Below are 17,552 nucleotides of genomic sequence, written 5' to 3' on the forward strand. Positions count from 1 at the left end.
CCCTGAGAACCGGCACTGGTAAACGAAATACCAGGGTTGGCTAAGGGAGAAGCCAAGCAAGCCAACGAGAGGTGGTGTAGTCTTGATCCTGGTTATACACACATCGTGCGGCACGTAAAAGCTCACATTCCGACCATTTGCAAGTCCGACATTCGTTTTGGCTTAAGATCAACTTTCGCTTGCTACGACACCACGCAGGCAAACTCCCCTAAATCTTAAATCATCAAGATGAACCTTTCTTCCGTTACCGCAGCGTTCTTCCTTGGGCTCAGTCTCGCGGCGCCTGGAGCTGAGGTAGAAAAGATGCAAGACCTGGGGCGTATTTTATCTCCATCAACTCCGCACCAAGTCTCGAGATGTTTGAGCATGCTGGCTAATGCCCTGAGTTGTCTTGTTGCGATTCCTGCGCTCAGGCATGCTTGAGTGCTGGCAAGAGTTTCACGATCAATGCCTGCAAGTTAGTTCCGGGCTGCGCCTATGTGTGAAACCCGTCATAGAGCCACTAAAATGCTCCTCTATGGTCTATTCAAACAAACAGAGTAGAGATGACCTCGAAAACGCAACCATGTACCTCTTATCGATGGCTTTCCGGGGTGATTGGATGAGGGTAAAGCTACTCTAGGGAGGGGAGGGAGGATAGTTGTTTTTAGAGCGATGTGACTGGAATAAAAATGCATAGCCTACTGAAAAGTAGCGTAGTAGTGTCAAAGTAATGTCATTGAAGTGAGACAAAACACAGCAAACGCTCTAGTACATTGACTGACCCGAGCCGTAACGATTCTAAGTTGACTAATCATTACATCGTAGAGCATGTTGAAGTTGAAGAAGCGAGTTGAGTAGTGCATATCATCCAATACGTGACCATGATTTTCGTAGTTGTCGCCGGGTGTGCATGCGCAATCACATCTCAATTTTGCAATGCTCCAATCGCAGTTCGTACCTTTCGTCATGTTCTTGGCCCTTGTACTAAACCTAATTCATGAGCGATGGGCTAAACATTCCTAAAGCGGGTAGGTATTTCCGCCATGCACGGGGTAGAACCCATATTGGATAAAACTCTCTTCAGACAACATCTGGCAGGCTCAGAATAAGCAAGGGGGTGACAGACTAGGATGCCGGCTAACGCTCGAGTGGCCCTCTTCTCATAGCTACTGGCATTAGGATAATTATCGTACTACACTTCTCAAAAAGTATTCACAAGGTATCTGAAGAGGAGAAAAGAGAGAGCAATGAGGAAAGCAGAGATAGCAAGAACTGTGTGTAGAGTAGGAATTATGAGAACAGAGGTCAGGCACTCCATAACCGAAGGTTTCCGTCATAACCGATTCTGCCACTTCCAAAACCCACTCGAGCAAGTTGTAGATGTTCAGATATAAGAGGTTCTGGAAAAGGAAGACTGATTGACCCTTATAAAAAAAAGTTCAACCAATCTAGGGCTTTGACCAGAAGATGGATCAAAACACTGTGTATCATGTGGAAGTTGTTCCTGCCTAGGAAAACTTCGTTGTGCTGAAAAGATGACTCTCCTGGGGTTAGGGGTAGGGTTCGTCGTGCTACGCTCAGCTCCGAGTTCCAACTACGAGACACGTGTTCACCATCGTACATTCCTGAGCTCATACATCGATCTTGGCACTCCCCGTCCTAGGCGACTAGTCGTGGGGAGGGACCCAGACGGCAATCGGACTTGAGATATATCCCGCCCGCCCAGACGACGTTGGGCTTGATTTAGAATGACTTTGAGTTGAGGGCTAGCAGAATGAACCTCGGCTCATCAAGGAGGGGTAATTGAGCCACCCGTCCACGTTTGTCGAAGGCAAACGAAAGCCTTATATGTTCACGGCAGCTCACTTTCACAGCAACGGTATCTTCACCAACACCAACAAAGGATGTGCAGCTACACCAAAATGGACATCAAGAATTCATTCAACGTGACTAACGGATCGATTGCCGTTCTTATTTTAGCAGCTACATTTGTTTTGAAACTGGTTGTTGACAGCCGCCACGCGCGTCTTTCTCAGATTCCAGGCCCATGGCTCGCTCGCTATACAGACCTGTACGCTGTCTATTTAGCTTGGCGTACTGGTCGGTCTTCACCAAAGGAAAGCATTATGAACGACCTACGAGACAAGTACGGTGATGTGGTACGCCTTGGTCCTCGCTCGGTCACCGTGTTTGATCCTTCGGCGGTACCTGTTATTTACGGTGTCCGATCAAGACTTGATAAGGTTAGCTTCCTGGAGTTCTGCGTGTTACATCATAAGGAAGGGCGAATACTGATCAACATGGGACGCTAAACAGGGTGAAGCTTACAAGCCTTTCCGCCAATCCGGAGTAACAACAAGTTTACTCAGTATTCAGGACGAGGCGCTCCACTCGCGGTACCGACGTCTGGTATCGAATGCCTACTCCTTAACATCATTGAAGGCTTACGAACCGTATGTCGATGAGCTTATTGCGAAGTTCGTCGAGGTTTGCAACAGTCACGTTGAGGAAAAGAAGGCGCTGGACCTGAGTCGCTGGTGCTACAACTGTCAGCGGAGTATTCTTTCATGTGCGTGGATGAGTGTCTCTAACTTGACATATGAACAGACTGTTTTGATGTTGTGGCCAAGCTATCACTAGGAAAACCCCTCGGGTTCCTGGACGGGCACGACACCTATGGGCTGTATGAGAAGATCAAGCGATTCGGCGCATACGTTGCCATCATCTCTCAGATGCCCTGGATACACAAGGTTGTCCAGGAAAACGTCGTGATGAGACGTTCAAGGCCATCTCCCTTCCTAAAAGTCGTCGCTAACGTCGTCACCGAGCGCATCCACCAAGGCAAATCCGAAACGCGACCGGACCTGCTGTCGTACTTTGTCGCGACGCACGAGACCCAGCCGGAGCTCATGACAATCAAACAGGTGGCAATATCGGCCTCTGGGAATTTGATTGCTGGAAGCCTCAGCCCTGGCAAGACGTTCCATGAAATGTGCGAGTATCTGGCGAGAAATCCGGCCTCGCAGGACAAGCTTTACGCGGAATTGCAAGGGGCGCGATGCGGACCGTTCCCCACCTTTGATGATGTCCAAGAACTGCCTTACCTCGTGGGTATTGTGAAGGAGGCATTACGCCTACACAGCTCGGCTTCGTTCAATCTGCAGCGAATAACCCACCCAGGGGGGCTGCAACTGCCAAACGGCATGTTTGTGCCAGGACGAATCAATATAGGGTGCCCGGCTTCCCAGATCAACCGGGACCAACAAGTATTTGGCCACGACGCTGACGTCTACAAACCCGAGAGATGGATGCGAGGACAAGATGAGAGTCACGATGATTACCTCAACAGGAGGTCAGTGATGGAGAAGACGGAGCTCACGTTCGGACAGGGGTCGCGGACGTGCATTGGAAAGAACGTTTTCGCCCTCGAGGTGTACAAAGTTGTGGCAACGCTGGTTAGCCTTTTCAAGGTACGATTGGTCGTCTCTAATTGATTTGGAATCATGTGTGCTAACAGTAGACACCTGCAAGTTCGAAATGACCGGAGGCACTGGAAATGGGGTTACTGTAAATCTTACTCGCAGGGTTCAGCATACGTAGTAGTCATGGATTCTAGCTGGCAGAGCTGAGGCTCATTCCGCAAGAGACAACAGTTGGAGCTTAAGACTGAACGAGTTGGAGCTTGTCCGACAGTGCAAGAGTTAACGATTGAAATTATCGGTTAGCCGAGCAAGGTGCTCAATTGAGCGAGGACTTTGAAGGCCCGTCGAGACGGAGAAGAACAATTCCATAACGATATCCATTCATTTTTCTAGAAAACGGGCCCCTGGGGCGGTCTACTAGCTGCCATGTTACACTGTCTGAACAGGCGAGTCTCGTTCTCTGCAAAGGCTCCAACAATGGAATGCATGACGCCGTGGTTGTTGAAGAGAACGAGATCGCCCTCCTCCCAATCATGGGGATACACGTACTGTGGGCTGATCGCTGGTCGTTGCAGCTTGTAGATCATCTCTCTGACCTCTTTCAACTCCTCCATCACCGTTCCATCCTTGAGATGAATCCTGCGGGCCGGCGTCGGGTATATCATCATGGCAAACTTCCCCGTCACCGGATTCTCCCATGCCATGGGGTATTTCCTGACCTTTTCCAGCTCGATCTCCGGAAGCTGGTCTTCAGGCAACTCCAGCCCTTCTGAGACGAGACCCAGACCGTTTGATCTCGCTTTGGCCTTGCTCATCCAGATGTACGGGTGTGCGCCGTACTCGACGAAGCTGGTCTTGACAAACTCCTGATCCTCCTCCGACAGTAGTTCAAGCATGCGGTATCCACTGATGAAAGCTGTCGTTCCTAAGGGCACCTCTAGCTCGTCTCCTGTCCCGTCGTCGTAGCGACAGATCTGCCGCCGTCCTTTGGGCACCTTGCAAGCGAAAAGCGATGTGACGAGGGGTGGATCCAAATTGTACATGGCCGAGTCGATGTGCCATCGATAAAAGTGAGTGTAATCGTAGTCCTCGGCCTCCGAAATAGGATGCTTGTGGAAGGTCTTGTGGTGAGGGTGGGTAAGCTTTAGGTCCGTCAACCCTTCGAACTCAGCGACGGCGCCGTGACCGATGACCTGCACTTGGGGCTGGGACGGTAGGGTGGTTAGGTCTTTGTGGAGGACGCTGCGCTTGTCGATGCGAGAGCCATGGCTGTAGGTGTTTGCTTCCGGATCGAAGAGGCGGGTAAGTTCGTATTGGACTTTTGGTGAGAGGCCGTGCTGGCCTTTGATCAGGACAACGTTGTTTTTATAGAGAGCTTCCCTGATAACCTCGAAACTTTCGTCTAGACTTATGATCAGCTTGGTATGAGTATCTGTTTCTGGAAACATGAACATACCATCGATGTGTTCGAGATCAATCCCTGAAAGCTCGGCTCCGAAATCAACCGCTGATTCCTCAAACGGCTTTGGGAGAGGCGAAATCTTGACTCTAACGGCTGCCATGACGAGAACAGTGAAAAAAAAAAGAAAATGATGCGTGTTCGTGAAGACGATCAACCCCCCCTAAGACAGACACTTGGGTTTCGTTACTGTATACATATATACCAACCGAGACGTCCTCTTAGAGGTGCATTTTGCTAGTGCGGGTGAGTTGTAGAGACTAGCCCGCTTCTCTGTACGCCCGGAGATAATCGCGGGAACAGTGTTTGGGCCATTCATGTGTCGTGCGGGTGAGCTGAGGAGGTTGCCCGCATGCTTCTCATTGCCTGGCCAATGAGAGACTGTGATAATCTGATTACTACGCGTCACTGCGTATGACATGACAGGAGAAGTAAAAGCCTTTCCGTGCGGAAGAGTGTGCTGAAGCCACCCGCTCTGGATTGGAACAAGATCTCAAGTCCTTGATGTCGAAGCGAGAATAGTTGGCTATAAGTTCATGTAATTACTCTAGTTCTTACATGGCTCATCGATTCAAGCAATCAATCACTTGTATTAATTTGTTCTACTCGTCACTTCCATCGTACCACTTGTTCACTCAAAATGGGCAGTCTCAACTCCTCATCTCAGGGGCTCTCTTTCGAGGAGCTCCCGACCTCTTTCCGCGAGTCTTCTCTGATTGGCGCTGAAGTTCATCTGCCATCATCTATGAATATCCTGGACGTGGACGGTTTGTCAGAAGAAGACCTTGCCACTTTCAGAAGAGCCCTATTCGAAAACCAAGTCGTGGTCATCAGAAACCAGAAGGGTATCGCACCTGAGACTCTGCCCAAGCTGACCAAAGTCTTCGACCCAACTGCGACTGATATTCATTCTGCTGGTGAGAAGGCTGTCAGTGACCCTAGGAATATTCTGTCGGCCTACAAGGCGGGAAGGATTCCTAGAGTACCGCAGGTGGGTATCATTGGGAGCGGCAAGTTTCAAGATTATGAAGGAGTGGAAGAATTGGAGGTTATTCATCTGGTATGCCTTCAGCCCATCTTCGATCGACTGATTGCTTACATCTTGAGGACATCTGAGCTAATGAGTTTGACTAGGATCACACTTTGTTCCATGAGAAGCCTCTATCGGAACAGGAGCTCAGCGATGGATACACCCGTCCATATCGGTGGCACATGGACACTCCTTTCTACCAGCGTTTGCCCGGCGAAGTCACGATCCTTCACGCGGTCAAGGTGCCGAACCTGCCTGATCAGAAACTAAAATTTCCAGACGGGAAAGAAAAGAGCATTGCGGCTGGATCCACAGCCTGTAAGTCTGATATTCGATTTCGCACTTTGAACACGCGTAGCTGACTTTCTCGCTAGTCTTCTCAGGCGCGCGAGCATTTCAACTGTTAACCCCGGCCGAGCAAGAGTTTGCTCTGAACACGACCGTAACATACGCTCCTCAAGCCTACGAATACATCAGGCAATGTAAAGCGACTGAAGACGGCCTGTCAATCCCAACGATGGGAAAAGAGGTACCCATCGAGCAACTCTCCGAATGGTCTTGGGAGAACGTTGCTGAACATCCCGTAAGTCACTCAGACTCATCTCAATTATTTTCGATGTTGTACTGATAAGCCTCAGATGGTCTGGCGTAACCCCCTTAACCCTGACCGACCATTCCTCCAGGTCCACGGCTGCTGCGTATTCAAACTGACAACCCGAGATCCGGCGACCGGCCAGATGTCAGTCGTAGACGACTTAGCCAAAGTCCGCGAAATCGTCTACGGCTTCCAGAAGAGAATCTGGGCGGCGGAGAACATCTACGCCCATCGGTGGGAGGAAGGTGATGTCGTGATCTTCCATAACCGCGGAGTTATGCATAGTATTACTGGACAATTGTCCCAGTATAAGGAGGACGAGGAAAAGAAGAGATTGATGTGGCAGTGTACGATGACTAGCGGCACGGCGCCGCAGCCCTTCAGGAAACATATAGGGGTTGTTGAAACTGGGTTTGCCAAGGTGGCATGAGCGACGGCTGTAGCAAGTGTAGCACAGCAGACAATGCTAGGAATGTTCCCTAGTCGTATTAGAGTTTGCTCGATTCGATCTTCGACCAAAAATCCACAAATGAACTAGATTCAACACAGAAGCACACAGCCGCGGCGATATTTACATGAACCATGAATTGAAAGGAACACTGAACCAGTCAAGCTGCCAAGTGCCGATTTGCCCTAATATTGAAACCTCCATCTGGGATCCTTATCACCAGGCCAATCCTCCAAATTCCCAATTGCTTGAACTTCCGGTGCAATAGCCTCGCGTCTTTTATTCTCACCTTTCAAGACAAAATACAAGATCCCGCAGACGACGATATTCGCCAAAAGATACCCCAAGGCGAAAGAGTGGCCGACAATATACCTTGGACCATCATTGGCGCGATACAATTGGGTTCCCAACACAGCTCCCAAATTTCCAATAGTGATTTGCATAGCGTTGCCTACAGCACGCTTTGTTTGCCCGGATACATTGATGGCCGGCCACGAGAGGACCAGAGCGGTGGCGGGGTAGATTCCCGCAGCTGCGAAGAAAGTCCCAAGGTACGAGACGCCGGGCTTGCCCGCAGGGTCTGAGTTGGCTAGGAGGATAATATAACCAATTGCCGCAACACCTGATGATCCCATAATGAAGAATGCGCGGCGGCCGGTGCGTTCAGAGTAGATCGCGACTGTCAATGTTGTGACGAAGGCGACGGCGTAAGGGGGAATAGTGAGGAGCTGGGCGACGGCCGCAGTATATCCGAGGTTCTTAATGATCGTAGGCTAGGTAGAGTCAGTAAGATGTTCCACATGACCTCGGACGAGTTTGTAAGAGTACATGTAACTTACAATGAAGAGGGAGAATGTGTACAGCGGCAAGCTCATGGTGTGGAAGCCGAGACCATACAACCAGCACTTCGGGTCCTTGATGGCATCCATCACATTGCTCCATGAAAACTTCTCGTTGTGCGTAGCATCGCTGTCGGAGGCCAGTCTGGCTCTGATAAAGCGGCGCTCTTTATCGGAAACGAATTCAGCTGTGTCCGGGTAGTTTTGGATGAACCAGTATGCACCGACCGCGATGACCACAGTCGCGATACCTTCCTATTAGATTGTCAGGCATTATTCCCCAGAATAAAATAGGTGGCACGAACTAAGATGAAAATCCACCTCCAGCCATTGTTCCATACAACTCTCATGTGACCGATTCCCCATGCCAGGATGCCGCCGAAAGCACCGGCAAGAGAGGCAGCGCTGAAGAAGAGGGAGATGCGGAATTGTCTCTCACGACGCTTGTACCTGCGGAAGTTCGGGTCAGTACCATACTTTTCTTGAATTTCTGAAACATTCGAACGTACCACATCGAGAAGTAGTACACCACTCCAGGGAAGAGACCACTCTCAGTGACACCGAGGAAGAAGCGGGCGACAAAGAATCCGGCCATGTTGGTGACGATTCCCATGAGCGTCGCGACAATGCCCCATGCGATAGTCAGAGTCGGAAGCCAGAATCGTGGAGTGGTCCTTTTCAGAACGATGTTGCATGGAATCTGCGGCGTTTAGTACATGTAGTGCACGAGCCCATGTCCCTTCGGAACGATGTCGTGAAAGCACTTACCTCAAAGAGAACATAACCGATGAAGTACAGAGTCAGACCAGTTAAATACTGATTACCACCTTTCAATTGTCAGCTGAACGGCTTGGTCTTGACCCAGTGCGTCTGACTAAGGAGACATACTCATGTTGAGATCAGTAGTAAGGCCTTCGATTCGAGCGTTGCCCACTGCGTCGACATTAGCATATTACCTCTTCAAAGACTTTCTCGAGAATCCCACCATTAGATCGGTCGAGAAATGAGAGAAGGTACAAAATGCCCACTGCTGGCAAAAGCTTGAGATCAAGCTTTCTTAATAGCGACTTCTCACTAATGGCATTCTCCTCAAGTTCAACCTCGGATGGGCTATCCGTCCCGCTGGTGTTTTTCGCCGGCGCATCAACCGCCTTCTCAAGCGGGGGATTCGTTTGCGCGCTCATTGTATGTCGTTGATGATGATGGGTTCTCGGCTTGTCTCCCTCGTGTCTGTCGCTGCTTTGTTCCCCTTATTGTTAGAAGAATGTTGGATTCTAGCTTCGCTCAGAACCACAAACAGCCGCGCTTGTTCGGCTGAAGTCGAGTTTCTGAGGTCTCTTGCGTGTTTGAAAAAGAGACCTTGTGGCCACGCGCACGGCTTATCAATGCGGACCCCAAAAGATTGGGACCAGACTGTCGGGGTAAACCTATGCGTGAGGGAAAATGAGATTGGCGAGTAGATTGCTCAAGTGGGCTGGCTTGTATGTTCCTTTCCTTCGGGGTCATGCCTCGCTTAGAGATTCTCGTGGCTCAATGACCATTTTGACATCGATTCTCGGTGTCGTTTTGCCAGGGCCCGCATGGCATCATCAATCCATGATGACATTTTCCCGGAGCATCATTCCTGTAATTGCATAGATGCCGTTGCAGGTCACCACTGCCGGGTGGATGGCGCCAGTGGAGGTGGATGATGAAATTCGTTTGCGAGTTGTGTGATTGGTTGACATGAATCACCTCATGTTGAAGTTGATGGCGACATCGCCGACTGGACTGTGTAGGACCTGGAGCAATTTTTTAATTTCTTTTTGGAATGACTTGGCTTTGCTTGGCAACTTTAAAGATGAACCCTCCAAAGCCCACCGACTCAGCCAAAAATCTTGTTTCTCCGCGCGCCTGGCGCTAGATTGAACCGTGTCTTGCATCTGCGGCGCCGAGCGCCTGTTCCAGAAATGCGGCTTCCATCCGATCCCACGGTAACGACCGGTTCGGGAGACGGCCCCATTCAAGAGCACGTCGCCCCACCCTTTTTCCGATTCCCGATTTCGCCCACTCGGACTAGTGTTAGCCGACGATTACAGCCTCCTAGACGGTTTCCAGGCGTGTCACAATATTCAATTGCAATGGATGCAATCTTCCATTATTCAGGCGCGCTGTCTGAAACTACCTCCTGCCAACCAGCCAGTAGTTGGGATGGTACCTCAAACCTCTCAGTATCATGATCTGTTGGTCTTAGAAAGGCCTTGGTCACAAAATGATCGGCAACGGAAAAGTTTCTCAACTCGAGTCTATTTTGCTGCCTACTATACAATATTCTTTTTTTGCTCCTTTTCTGTTGTTCCTTTTCTATATCCAAACGAATAACTGTTCTGAAAAATCGAGCTAAGAAAAAATGCATACCAAAAGAGTGTTCTATCCATGACCAACCAGGAAAACCATTCATTCATTCACAAGCGTCTGTTGTACCCCATTCCCCCAAAGATCGAAGTCCCAAGAGCTGGATTGTCGAATTTTCCGTTCCGATGTGTACAAAGCGGAAGCCATTGTGGCCAACCACGCTATGAGACAGAGAGTAGAAGAGTAAAGCACTACCTTCTCAGCCAACTCGCCGATTCGAGCCGCGTCAAGCGAAGGCACGCCGTGGAATGTGCTGTGATGCTATGCACGTTGTTGTTGTTGTTGTTGTTGTTGTTGTTGTATTTAACGCCGTGGCGGCCGGGCTAGAGCCCTTACCGCAGACCTCCCGAAGGGTATATGGCGTGGAGGGCCGTGAGCCAAGGCTACCTACTCTACAGTACGTCGTCTCTTTACATCGTCCTCCAAATCATGCCTTGTGGCCACTACGCGTTCTGTCTGTCCCCGGTTCCCGCTGGTGCCCCAGTTTCATTCTTTCCCAAATCGTCCCTTGGAATCGGGAGGTTCTTTGTAGTCCGCACTCACATCTACGTAGGTGTGGATGCTGCTACCGCAGACAGATCTTCTGGAAGAAGTCCGTCACGCGGAGAAAGGCCTCGAAGCCTCGTGGGTCGGTGATTAATCTCTTGAAGTAGGCCTCGAGAGATCCCATAGGGCCTATGGGCTCGGGCATACTGCGAGAGTGGAGGGTCGGCCACCGTTGCCTCCTCGCCAGCGTTAGTCGACAGTAGACCAGGTGGTCCACGTCTTTCGCCTCTCCACAAGAGCACATCATTAGAGCGTCGTCGTGGTTGAAACGTCGGTGATATTGCTCGAAGTCCCCGTGACCCGATCGTGCCGCCAGCAGGTGATGTAACGTAGCCCGCGGCAAGGCCAGTTCAGGAGGGCTGGACAGAGCTGCCTCAAGCCCCAAGTCCGCGTACCGCGGCCTTCGCTCTTTATACCACCATCTCCTGTGCTGGCTTTGTAATTTTTCCCTTGCAAGCCGCTTGATGCCCGCTAGTGTTGCCATTTGACCCATCCGCGCCGGCAGTGTCGTTCCTTCTTTGGCCAGCCGGTCCGCGGCCTCGTTTCCTTCGATGCCCTGGTGTCCCGGGGACCAGTGCGTCCGTATATCAAATATCCTGGCCGCTTCTTGGATTTCGAGGAACGCGTCTTGTGACGAGTCCGGCGCCTTGCCGCGGATGCCTTGTATAACGCTGGTGTTGTCGATACATATGTGGATTGGATGACCGCGATTGGTGAGCAGAGCCCTTCTGAGGCCGGTTCGCGCCCCTTCGACCTCGGCGTCGAACACTTCTGCTAGTCCGAGTCGGCCGCACCCTTGTGCTATGCGTTTGGAGTCTCGGTAGATGACGAAGCCGTACCCCACGGCTCCGTTCGTCGCCCTGGAGCCGTCCGAGAAGACGATCATATGGCTTTCCGGTACTGTCTTTAGCCAGCGCTCGAAAGCTTTCGCAGCCTCTTCTTTGCATTGAACTACTATCTGATCCTGTGAGCTTGGCAGGTACTGTGATTGAAGGAACGCTGGTCTTCCGCATCTTGGCAGAAGTTCAGCCGTCCGTTGTAGTCTCGTCTGTTGCTGTCCCTGCTGGGAGAGCCGCGCGACTAGCGGGTGTCGGCGATCAATCCTCTGTAGTCGGACTGCGGCCCGTAAGCGGACGCCCTCTAAGGCGACTTTGGCTGACGGTAAGCCGGCGTCTCGGAGGAGGCTACTGGTTGGCGTTGTCCTCCAGACAGGCAGAACGGCCCTTGCTGCCGCTGTAATGACGCTGTCGATCTTCTGCACGAGCCCCTTTTGGCCTGTGTTGACGGGTCTTCCTTGGAGAGGCGGATTCGTGTCTGTCTCCGCTTGGCGTCTCGAAGCCGGCTTCGTGATACCTGCGTACCATGTTTCGGCGCCGAAGAGCGCGATCGGCAGTACGCAGGAGACGACGGCTTTTCGCACGGCGGCCGCTGGGAGTCCCCTCTTTGTGTTCGTAAGCTGTCTCAGATGTTGAGCTGCCCTCTTTGCTGCAGCTACTTTTGCGTCGACATGGTGCCGGAAGGACAGTCTCTTGTCGAACCAGACACCCAGCCAGCGTACAGGTTTCGTCGAGGCCTTGACCACCAAATCCCCCGCCCGGACCTCTGGCAGCTCCGCTGGCTGGCCGTGCTTCCTAGTAAAGTGGATGACCTCGCACTTGCTCGGGTCAAAGGAGACCTTGTTCTCCAAGCCCCATCTGAGAATGCCGGCTGCGCTTCGGTTGAGTATTGCGACGTTGCTCTCCAGGGAGGGGCTGATGGCCAGAGTGGCGATGTCGTCCGCGTACCCGAATCGCGCGTTCGGGTCGTCTTCAAGTATCTCTGCGATGTAGAGCAGAAAGGCAATGGGAGATAGTGGTGACCCCTGAGGCAGCCCGCATGACAGCGGGAAGTACTCCGTTGTGCTTTCTTCCAGTCGGACTCTAGCGGTGCGGTTGCAGCAGAAGCTAAAGATCAGTCTGGTCAGGCCATGTGGCCATCCCTGCTGACGCAGTCTAATGACGAGCCGGTTCCGAAGGACGGAGTCGAACGCCCCTTTTACGTCCATAGTCAGAAGTGTCGCCGTGAGTCCTTTTAGGAGGGCCATCTCGATGTCGTGGGTGAGGCAGGTCGTCAGATCGACGGCTGACCTGCCTTGTAGAGCCCCGATCTGTTGCGGACTGATGATGCGCTCGACAATCGCCAGGGACGCCATCCTTCTGGCTATCAGTCGCTCTAGTCCCTTGCCCAGGCACGAGAGGAGCGCGATCGGCCGCCAGGACCCGGGCTTGGAGGCATCCCTGCCGGCCTTCTGGATCATGACCACCTCAGCTCTGCGGAAGGGCAGAGGAAAGTGGCCGGCCCGCATACAGGACTGGAATAGCTGCCTGACCGGTTCCGAGATGACATCCCAGCATGCCTGGAGGAGGCGTGTTGTGATGCCGTCCACACCAGGGGTCGTTGTCTTTGTTAAGGTGGCCGTCTTCACTTCTTCTCCGCTAACATTGTCCTGCCAAGTAATCGCTCGCCTCGGGACGACGGGTACGTCAAACGGGTCACCCGGTGCGTCATCTTCCGCACTAAACCTGTCGAGAAGGGCTCCCCGAAGCGCTTGAGCCTTTTCGTTAGTATCCTCGATCGTCTGGTTGTCCACAACCAATGGGGGTGCTCTGGTCAGTAGGCTCGCCTTCCGCCAACCCATGATCTGGTACAGGTCCCGGTCTGAAGCGACTCCATCGATCTTTCCGGCCCAGTATGCTCGCTTAGCCTTCCTCACCGTGCTCAGGAACGCCTTTCGTTTCTCCATTAGATAAAGGTGCGCATCTTGCTCCGTCTCCCAGGCTTGTTGGTTGCGGGCAGCACGGTATGCTCTGTGGGCCTCTGCGCATTCCTCCGTCCACCAAGCCGCGCCTTTACCATGTTTTCCTCTCTTCTTGCCGACCGCCTCAATGGCTCGGGAGAAGAGCTCGACGATGTGACTTGCCTGCCCGTCCAGGTCTTCCGGAGTAGGTTGATCCCCCAGATTGGGCATCGCAGCTAGCCCCCCTTCGATCAGGTCTCTCAGCCGAGGCAGCGCCGAGTCGGGCACTGACAGTGGCCGTGGCTGCGGGTGGCCCTCTCCCTGTGACACTGGGCGTTTGAGTAGTGGTATGACGGCCACGATGGCCTCGTGGTCAGCTCCCGGGTGTAGCTGTGGGCTGACCTGCGCGTGCGCAAAAGGGATATTAGAGAAAGCCAGGTCCAGGACATGTCCGCAATCCTGGGTTGCCACCCCAACTTCGCTGATAAGAGAGAGATTGTGGCCGTCTGCCCAGCCTGCGATGTCATCTCCCCGGTTCCCGTTCCTCGTCCCGGGCTCCCAAGAGTAGTGATGCGCGTTGAAGTCACCCGCGATCAAAGCTCGCTCCGGGGGTTTGAGTTCTAGCAGTATCCCTGTTGTGCGGCTGTGGGGGTCGCGGGGTTGTCTGTACACGTTGACGATAGTCGTCGTTTTGTCGACCACCAGCCACAGTACGTCTCTCGTGTGGACAGGCCTCTGCTGCTCCACCGTCATCCCTATCCCTTTGCGTGTGTAGGTCAATACTCTTGGTCTGGTTCCTTCGCTGTCCCAGAAGTCGACCGGGACGAAAGAGTCGAAACCCGGGTGCGTGTTCAGTTGCACGTTTCCGTCCTTCCAGCCCGTCCAGGGTTCCTGGACGAGGACCACATCTATCTGAGCCTCCCAGCAGAGCTGCAGGAAAGCCGTGTGCGCCGGGGAGATCTTTCCGACGTTGCCCTGCGCAACGCGTAGCATCCGTGGGGTCGCCGCTCTCGGCTTACGTCTCCGAGTCGAGTTCGAGGTGGGTGTAGGCATTCGCGACGTTGTAGTTTGGCTTCTGTGCTGCCCGTTGGCTCCTGCTTGGCATGGGTAGCACGGGACGGTCGATGGAGGTGTTGTCGGGGGAGTCTTCGCCTTCGCCTTCGTCCGCCTCGTCTTCATCCATGCTGCTGCTGTCAGTGCTTCCGTCACCGAGGCAAACGATCGAGCTTGCGGAGGGCGTTCTCGTGCGCGCGCGCTTGGCGCCGGGTTGCTGGTTCTGGCTGGTGGAGGTAGGGACGCCTGCCGCCTCCTGGCTACTGTCGGATCGAGTAGCCTTGTACAGAGTGTCCGATGCTTTCTGGCCGGCCTTCCGGATCCGAGCCCGCTCCTTTCGACCGGGAAGGGAGACGACGCCGTTTACGGCCGAGGGCCTCGCTGGGCAGTCTGTGTGGCTGGCTTGGAAGGGGCCGCAGCAGTTGGCACATTGGGGCCTGGCCATGCAGGGTCCCGTTTCGTGTGAATCGGAAGGTCTTCCGCAGTTGCTGCAGATCGGTCGTCGTCCGCAGAACCGGTTGGAGTGGTAGCCCTGGCAGCCGGGGTCGTGTCGGATGAGCGTCCTTCGTTTCTTGACGGGCAGAGATCTGCCGCTTTGGTTGAAGAGCCTGAAGGGCGTGACCTCTGATGTGAATGATATGAGCCAAGATATTTCGTTCGTGACTGGGTTGGGCCCAAGGCGGGACGGTCGAGCAAGGACAGGCTTCTGTCCTGTCTGTGCGAAGACCTCATCTTCAACGAGTGTGGCTGGGTCCAGGACGTCCCCGCCAATGCTGTGTAGTTTTGTTGGGCATCGCGGCACAACGTAAGTGTACCACTTGATAGGCGTCTCGACCTGGTGGGCGCCGAGGCATTCCGCCAGCTTTGCCTTACTTGCAAGTAGTCTTTCCTGTATTTGCTTGTTTCGCGGCTTCAGAGAGTAACCTGTGCTGATATGGTAGACGTGGGGAAGGTCCGCTAGCCCCAGGCCAACGGCCTTACAGACGATCTGTCGTACGGCGAACGGTGCGATCTTCCGAGCGGCCGCTAAGCTTTCTTCCGGGACGCGGGCAAAGATGCGGAGGTCCTCCTTCGGCTGCGCCTGCGGCTGATCCTCGGCGGGGAGTGTGGCCTTCGGGCGGGCAGAGCTCTGGCAGCTCTGGCCGCTCCGGGTCGCCGCAGTGGTGTTGCCCGCCATCGGTGCGACGACAGCCGCCCAACTCCGGGCCGCTATTGGGCTTGTCTCGTGATTGATCAGTCTCTTGAGGGTTTGAATGACATAGGCAGTGGCTTCTTTCGCGATCTGCTTTCTAGAACCGTCAAAGCTGGCGACAACGCTGTCGACGGACCGTGCAATGGTCAGAAAGACGTCTTTCCGTGCCTCGTACTGTCTAGCTTCTTCTGCAAGGGCTGTCAAGACGGACCCTGTGGCAGATCCGCTCGGAGCAGATGCGGTAGAGGCTGCGGGCCCCTCGGCCGAGGTAGGGGCGTCGGTGGTGGCATCAAGCTGGCTTCCCGTTAGGCTGGGCCGGGTCGGCTGTGCCTCGGCGTCGCGGCGTCGCTTAGCTCTTGAGGTGGGGTTCGGCTCCGGAGGTGTCCCGGAGCCTGGTTCGGGGTCGGCTTGGTCGGCCGACATCAGTCCGGTGCCCGACGGCGGCTGTGAGGCCATCGCGGATGCGGGCTCCGGCAAGGGGAGGTGAAGAGTTTTCGGCTGTTAGTAATTTGGTGGTAGGCTCACTCATTCACTAACAGCAGATGCCAAGAAAAATTAGGCGAGAGGGAAGTTGTGATGCTATGCACGTGTATGCATTTAGCAGCCAATGTCGAAGGCGACGAAGGTCTGGCCGTTGGTGGGAGCGGGCAGGCTGGAAGCCGGGACGTTGAAGAGGCGGCACTGGACCGGCTCGTTGGCAGAGGGCTTGCCGAACTCGATGGCCTGGCATCCAGTGGTCTGCTTGCAGAGAGCCAAGCAGGCGTCCTGGGTGGTGATGTCCTCGCGGCTCAGGAGAGGGGTGGGGCTGCTGGTCGCAGGGCCGGCGGGGGCAGCGCCGCAGACATTGGCACGCTTCTTGGGCTGCTCGCCGTTGTTGTTGCTGCCGGTATTGGCGTTGCCGGTGTTGGCACCAGTGTTAGAGCCGGTGTTGCCGTTGTTGGCACCGGTGTTGGACTGGGTGGGAGCGGCGGTGGGGACGCTGGTGCAAGCCTTGTCAAAGACCATCAGGTTGGTGTTGGACTGCTTGGGGACCTGGGAGGCCGGGACGGCGTAGAGGTAGCAGAGAGGGGTGGTGCCGGAGGGAGGAAGGCCGAAGACGAAGGACTGGCAGCCGGAGTCAGCCTCGCAAAGCTTCTGGCAGGCGTCCGCGGTGGCGGCGGCGGGCTGAGAGCGGGGCTCGACGTTGGCGGTAGTAGGCCCGGAGGGGGCGGAGTTGCAGACATCGCGGATGGCGAGAGGACCGGCCTGAGCGGCGGCGGCGAAGGCAATGATGGTGGCGATGGTGAACTGCATTTTGATTGTTGGGGGTGGTTGGTGGTGGTTCTTGAAAAAGAAGTGTGAAGACTGAAATGTGTAGTAGAGCGAAAGTGGTGCTGAGAGAGCGAAAAGTGGAAGAGTGAGAGATGCTTGAGAGTGATTGAAGATTGAACTGGTTGTTGGTGGTGAGGAGAAAAAAAGGTTGTCATTCGGACGGGACAAAGGTCTTCTTTTATGGTCAACTTGACCTCTGTGTTTCGAAGGCTTTTCGACTACCTTTCCCAAGTCTGACTAGTGACTTAACCGACAATCTACGACAGACTGGAGACTTCGATGGAGAGTCTTACGACGCATTGCACGAGCGTCTTACACAGCCAGTCTCCGGAACCGCGTAGTGGGTGAATGTTGATGATCGACGTCCCGGATGCCACTCTGTCGACGTTGAGGCCCTCGTCATCACCGGACTAGGTCCAAGGAGTGGCCTTCGAGAACCAGTGAGAAGGTTTCCTGCCCTTCCATGTTCTCTTCGTTAACAGACTATGGTAGTATGTTTGACCGT

The 17,552-nt window shown here is 53.8% G+C and overlaps 5 protein-coding genes across 5 annotated transcripts; 2 read left to right on the top strand and 3 right to left on the bottom strand.

Moving 5' to 3' along the window:
* Positions 1-1,879: 1,879 nt before the first annotated feature.
* BDP55DRAFT_672418 (cytochrome P450) lies at positions 1,880-3,773 on the top strand. The gene is made up of 4 exons (XM_060575529.1): positions 1,880-2,225; positions 2,299-2,530; positions 2,590-3,452; positions 3,514-3,773. The coding sequence occupies exons 1-4, from the start codon at positions 1,887-1,889 to the stop codon at positions 3,580-3,582; spliced, it is 1,503 nt and encodes a 500-aa protein (XP_060426737.1). The 5' UTR covers positions 1,880-1,886; the 3' UTR covers positions 3,583-3,773.
* Positions 3,774-3,793: 20 nt separating this feature from the next.
* On the bottom strand, positions 3,794-4,966 carry BDP55DRAFT_615544 (alpha-ketoglutarate dependent xanthine dioxygenase; the record flags this gene model as incomplete). The annotated part of the gene is made up of 2 exons (XM_060571257.1): positions 3,794-4,806; positions 4,861-4,966. The coding sequence occupies 2 exons, from the start codon at positions 4,964-4,966 to the stop codon at positions 3,794-3,796; spliced, it is 1,119 nt and encodes a 372-aa protein (XP_060426738.1).
* A 322-nt stretch (positions 4,967-5,288) lies between these two features.
* On the top strand, positions 5,289-7,020 carry BDP55DRAFT_244576 (alpha-ketoglutarate dependent xanthine dioxygenase). The gene is made up of 4 exons (XM_060566233.1): positions 5,289-5,923; positions 5,998-6,211; positions 6,268-6,476; positions 6,532-7,020. Exons 1-4 carry the CDS (start codon positions 5,504-5,506, stop codon positions 6,916-6,918), a joined length of 1,230 nt encoding a protein of 409 aa, XP_060426739.1. The 5' UTR covers positions 5,289-5,503; the 3' UTR covers positions 6,919-7,020.
* A 101-nt stretch (positions 7,021-7,121) lies between these two features.
* On the bottom strand, positions 7,122-8,959 carry BDP55DRAFT_557866 (major facilitator superfamily transporter; the record flags this gene model as incomplete). Its single annotated transcript, XM_060569739.1, has 7 exons — positions 7,122-7,709; positions 7,776-8,030; positions 8,081-8,225; positions 8,285-8,475; positions 8,544-8,602; positions 8,664-8,708; positions 8,761-8,959. 7 exons carry the CDS (start codon positions 8,957-8,959, stop codon positions 7,122-7,124), a joined length of 1,482 nt encoding a protein of 493 aa, XP_060426740.1.
* Positions 8,960-16,282: 7,323 nt separating this feature from the next.
* On the bottom strand, positions 16,283-17,315 carry BDP55DRAFT_672431 (uncharacterized protein). Its single transcript, XM_060575530.1, has one exon. It carries the CDS (start codon positions 17,027-17,029, stop codon positions 16,334-16,336), a length of 696 nt encoding a protein of 231 aa, XP_060426741.1. The 5' UTR covers positions 17,030-17,315; the 3' UTR covers positions 16,283-16,333.
* Between the last annotated feature and the right edge of the window lie 237 nt (positions 17,316-17,552).

Source organism: Colletotrichum godetiae, assembly GCF_030913485.1.
Source record: "Colletotrichum godetiae strain CBS 193.32 chromosome Unknown BDP55scaffold_36, whole genome shotgun sequence".
NCBI classification, from domain to species: Eukaryota; Fungi; Ascomycota; class Sordariomycetes; order Glomerellales; family Glomerellaceae; genus Colletotrichum; species Colletotrichum godetiae.